The following is a 5,523-nucleotide window of genomic DNA, read 5'->3' as shown; positions in this document are numbered from 1 at the left end:
AAAGAAACCTTCATATTCTGTTGGTGGGAATGCAAATTGATGGAATCTCTGTGGAAAACAGTATGGAGGTTCCTCAAAAAATTAAAAATAGAAGTACCATATGATCTAGCAATTGCACTACTAGGTATTTACCCAAAGAAAATGAAAACACTAACTCAAGAAGATATATGCACCTCTATGTTTATTGCAGCCTCATTTACAAAGCTAAGATATGGAAGCCCCGCAGGTGTCCATCACTAGTTGAATGGGTAAAGAAGATGTGATATATATGCACACACACATACACACACAATGGAATACTACTCAAGCATAAAAAAGAATGAGATCTTGCCATTTGCAATGACATGGATGGAGCTAGAGAGTATTATGAAATAAGTCAGTCAGAAAAGACAAATATCGTTTGATTTCACTCATTTGTGGAATTTAAGAAGCAAACAAAGAAGAAAAAAAGACAACACACTCTTAAATACAGAGAACAGGGGCGCCTGGGTGGCACAGCGGTTAAGCGTCTGCCTTCGGCTCAGGGCGTGATCCCGGCGTTATAGGATCGAGCCCCACATCAGGCTCTTCTGCTATGAGCCTGCTTCTTCCTCTCCCACTCCCCCTGCTTGTGTTCCCTCTCTCGCTGGCTGTCTCTGTCTCTGTCGAATAAATAAATAAAATCTTAAAAAAAAAAATGGAGGCCTAGAGAGGGGAAATATTTTCCTAAGGTCCTGTAGCAACCAAGTGCCCAAGTCAGGAGTAGAACACTGGGGATCTGCTTTTCCCAGTCCAAGGCTTTTTTTTTTTTTTTTTTTGGTTAATTGATCAATTTAGCTTGATTTAAGAATATGGTATTCCAAATGATCTCGGAACATTTAGAGTCTCAGAACTAGGCTTTGGAAGAGATACAACTCTCTTAATCCTAAAAACTCTCCTAATAAGTATTACTCTGCCAATGCTAATATTTTTTTTCCTCAGCATTGGCTTTGCTAGTTACTGAGTTGTTTTTTTTCTTTTACCAAAATTGCAATATTGCATATTTTGTGTTACTTTTTAAATTGAATTATAATTAACATACAGTGTTATATGAGTTTCAGGGATATAGTATAATTCAATAATTCTATGCATGTCTCAGTACTTATCTAGATAAGAGTACTCTAATCCCCTCAATCTATTCTACTCCTCCCCTCATCTGCCTCATCTCTGGCATCTACCATTTTGTTCTCTGTATTTTTTTTTTAAGATTTTATTTATTTATTCGACAGAGAGAGAGACAGCCAGCGAGAGAGGGAACACAAGCAGGGGGAGTGGGAGAGGAAGAAGCAGGCTCATAGCAGAAGAGCCTGATGTGGGGCTCGATCCTATAACGCCGGGATCACGCCCTGAGCCGAAGGCAGACGCTTAACCGCTGTGCCACCCAGGCGCCCCTGTTCTCTGTATTTAAGAGTGTGTTGTCTTTTTTTCTTCTTTGTTTGCTTCTTAAATTCCACAAATGAGTGAAATCAAACGATATTTGTCTTTTCTGACTGACTTATTTCATAATACTCTCTAGCTCCATCCATGTCATTGCAAATGGCAAGATCTCATTCTTTTTTATGCTTGAGTAGTATTCCATTGTGTGTGTATGTGTGTGTGCATATATATCACATCTTCTTTACCCATTCAACTAGTGATGGACACCTGCGGGGCTTCCATATCTTAGCTTTGTAAATGAGGCTGCAATAAACATAGAGGTGCATATATCTTCTTGAGTTAGTGTTTTCATTTTCTTTGGGTAAATACCTAGTAGTGCAATTGCTAGATCATATGGTACTTCTATTTTTAATTTTTTGAGGAACCTCCATACTGTTTTCCACAGAGATTCCATCAATTTGCATTCCCACCAACAGAATATGAAGGTTTCTTTTTTTCCCACATCCTTGTCAACACTTGTTATTTCTTGTGTTTTTGATTTTAGTCATTCTGACAGATATAAGTTAATATCTCATTTTTATTTGCAATGCTAATAATCTTAATAATAACCCTTTACATGAATGTTTTCCATTGCCCACAAAATAACAACATATTCCATATCCTAGTTGCTCCTTACAAACATTCTCACTAGTCTCATAGGGAAACTAAGGTCTAGGGAGGGGAAGTAGCTTGTCCAAGGTAATTGAGCCAGTCACATGAACCCCCTTCTATGTTTACAGTTTTGTCCTCACGACCCTGCCAAGATGCAGAAAGATAATTTTAGCAGCAGGAAATCTGAGATAGGACACTAGCAGGCTATTGGCAAGGTCTGAAAGGGTAAACCTGGGGTCCAGGCTTGAAAACCCAAGTTAAAATTGCCTGGAACTGGAACTAGCTAGCTGGTTGGTTGTTGTTGTTGTTGTTGTGTTTTGTTTTATTTTGCTTTTGTGGTTGTGTGTGTGTTGTTTGTCTGGGTTTTTTGTTTGTTTGTTTGTTTGTTTTCCTCTGTTATCAACTTTGATCCCAGAAGCAGAACTAAACAAGCTTTATGGAAAGGTCTCAGAATGGCTGTTCTAAATCAAGCCCCAATATAATTCTCTAGCCATGTCTCTTTTTAGACCCCCATGCTTAAACTGCACTGGCTCACTCACTGAGTTCCCAAACATAACATATACTTTTTTTTTTTAACTCTGGGCCTTTGCTTCACCTGAAATGCCTTCTCTTTCCTTCCATTCTCAATGAAATCTGACTCACTTTTCAAGAAGTGGTTCAATGTTACCTTCTCTGGGAAGCTTTCCCTATAACCTGGGACAGGCATTATCTTTGGTTCTCATATTGTCTATATGCTTCCATTTATCTGAGCAAGTATCCACCAGTTTTTACTTGTGTACTTCCTTACTAGACTGTAAGTTCCTTGAGGATGGGGACTAGATCTCAATTATCCGTGATTAGTGTTTCCAGTGTCCAGCTCAGGTCCTGGCAAAGAGGAGACACTTGCTCAATGAGTATTTGTACAATCTATATCTCTCTGCCCTAGATGAGATGAACAGGTAGACAAATAATCCCCATTCAGAAAGGTAAATGTTATAACTGAGATTTATGCATGGAACTGGCTGGGCAAACTAACTAGATCTGAAAGTATAAGGTGGTATCTACAAAGTTTCTCAACCTTGAATGGGGCAGAAGAGAATAAACAAAAGAATGAAGTCCCCTATCCCAAAAAGTCCAATTAACTGGTTGCAGAAAAAGAGTTCACTCAGGATCAGAGACTCACTCAAGACCAAGATCTGAACCACAAATTCTAAAATGGGGTTAACTCTAGAGAGAAAAAGCACACAGTGTGACTTCCTGAGGCCCACAGATCCTGACCATCCTCCCAAAGTATGGGGCGTGTAGGAGAATCCTATTAAAAGCACGATTAGGACCATACTGATCGGTTACAAAATCACAAATGGGGTATCTCTGTTAGTAATTCTTGGGAGTGTGTGTATAAATGCATTTTTGGGGGGTAAGGGTGTACAGGGGAGGCTGGCCACATGCTTATAGTTTATGTGCTGATACATGAGTATTAGGCCTTCTGTGGCAGCAGCCTAGGTACCACTTCCTTCTTAGCCACTGCCCTGGGTCACTATCTCCCCACTATATTCAGCCCCATGTCTGCAGCCCAAGGCTCACTGCATCCTAGTCCTAGGAGTGGCTCTCTACAGACCACAGTCATTCCGGGAGAAGAACAGCTGGAAGCCTGTGGGTGGTATTGCCTGTGGAGGCTACAGAAAAAAGAAAAAGCAGGATCACTAATCTCAGACAGAGCATGGAATTCCTGAAACATCTCCCAAAATTTGGTTCCTGTTTTCCTACTTCTCTTCATCTTGAGACAGCCCTCTGAAGGAAGTAGGCCAGGGACTTCAATTTCCATTTTAGTAAGGAGGTTACTGAAGCCCAGAGAAGGCGAAAATCTTGTTCAAAGTGCCACAGCAAACCAGACCTACTTTATACACCATTGGAGGGGTGAGAGATGTAATCCCTACCATCCAGTTCACTCAAAACTGGAATAGATCAAGATAGACTTCTAAAGGTGCTAGGGAACTGCCTTTTTAGTCAGTGTTCCACAAAGACAGGTGGGGATGGATGACACATAGGTAGGTAGATAGATAGATAGATAGATAGATAGATAATTAGATACAGATATCATCTTTTCCCCAACTTTCCCATACCTTTTAAGGTACTTCAAGTAACCCCTATATAAAGAAAATTTTCCGGAGAGCCTAAAGAATGGATTTGGATTTGTGTACCTCTATCTATTTTTCCTTCTGTCTCACCTACCTGTTCTCCTAGAGGTTTTTTCTTCCATCACTACTTATCCGACACACAGCTTTCTTGCATTTAGACCTTCAAAGCAGGTACAGGGATGGCTCAAAGAAGGAGTCTGGAGTCGTTGGTTGGTTCCTTGAAAAGGCTGTGGAAGCACCCTTGATAAGAGGGGCATGCGTGCGCTCTGTTGAAGTATCAGCTGTGTTAGTTGTCAAAGAAGTTCCTGAGCCACCCAGAGCCTTTTCTCATCAGGCCAACCATGTGTTCACCTTGCCCCAAAGGTCAGAACTAATATTAACAAGCAACTGCAGAATGGGGAAATTAAAACCAGCAATGTAGACAGGCAAGATCTGGATTTCCTCGGGGCTCAGTTTCAGATTGGTCTTCAGTGTAAATGGGCACGATCTCTTACTGGACAGTGATTTGGCAATATGAAGCAAGAGCAATAAAAATGTTAATTTCCTTTGTCCTAGTTATCCCACTCCTGGGACTCAATCCTGAGCCAATAACCGCCAAAGCATGAAAAAGCTCAAAGCACTAAAATTTTTATTTAATTGCAGAGCTATTTATCCTGATGGCAACAACTGTAAGGTAACCTTTAAGTTCTCTAGGTGGAAAAGCAGCTCCTTGGGTCTTTTCTGCAGACATGGAGGATGATGGCTCTAAGGCTATGGAATTCTGGGGAAAAATTATGCTGCAATTTGGGGTGAGGAACCTAAGAATGCAAAGTCATGCTTTTCCTTGGACATTGGGCATGTCTACCCTTCCTATTTTTGTGTTCTCAAAAACAAGTCACTAATCTGTTGCTCTTGCATTTGCCCTGTGTTTGTTTATTAAGTTAGGAAATATTTATTGACTCCTAATATATGCTGTACCCTAGATTAGATGATGGGGCTAACAAGATAGATCGGACATGGTCATTACTCTCAAGTGGCTGGCAGTTGTGTGACAGAAACAGAAATCAATGGTAGCTGTGCGTTGAGATAAGTGCTGTGACAGAATGGACCAGAGGGTGCTGTGGGGGCCCAAAGTTAAAGACCTAACTGGGGAGGTGTGTGGGTGTTAGGAAAAACTTATTCAGGAAAGTATTCCTTGAGCTGATTAAGATAGGCTCTACCTTTGAATCCTGGCTCTACCACTTCTTTGAGACTGGGGTGAATTCACTCATTCTGTCATACTTAGCCTTAATACCCCATTACAGGGTTGTCCAGAGAATGAAATAATGCATACGGAAGAGCCATGGGGTACATTGGAACACAGTGCTGCTCTGGAGCTTGG

General features: G+C 40.9%; 1 protein-coding gene across 3 annotated transcripts in view; it reads right to left on the bottom strand.

The window, feature by feature from the left end:
• The window catches only part of PFKFB1 (6-phosphofructo-2-kinase/fructose-2,6-biphosphatase 1), a 100,894-nt gene extending 96,278 nt beyond the window's left edge, over window positions 1-4,616 (bottom strand). For all 3 annotated transcript variants that reach the window (XM_008711680.2, XM_008711681.2, XM_008711679.2), the window contains exon 1: window positions 4,258-4,616. In XM_008711680.2, coding sequence (XP_008709902.1) covers window positions 4,258-4,285 — 28 coding nt within the window. In that variant the 5' untranslated portion in view covers window positions 4,286-4,616. The remainder of the gene's footprint in view (window positions 1-4,257) is intronic.
• Between the last annotated feature and the right edge of the window lie 907 nt (window positions 4,617-5,523).

The sequence above is a fragment of the Ursus maritimus genome, assembly GCF_017311325.1.
Source record: "Ursus maritimus isolate PB19 chromosome X unlocalized genomic scaffold, ASM1731132v1 scaffold_X1, whole genome shotgun sequence".
Classification (NCBI taxonomy): Eukaryota; Metazoa; Chordata; class Mammalia; order Carnivora; family Ursidae; genus Ursus; species Ursus maritimus.
This window is presented reverse-complemented; position numbering and strand designations above follow the sequence as displayed.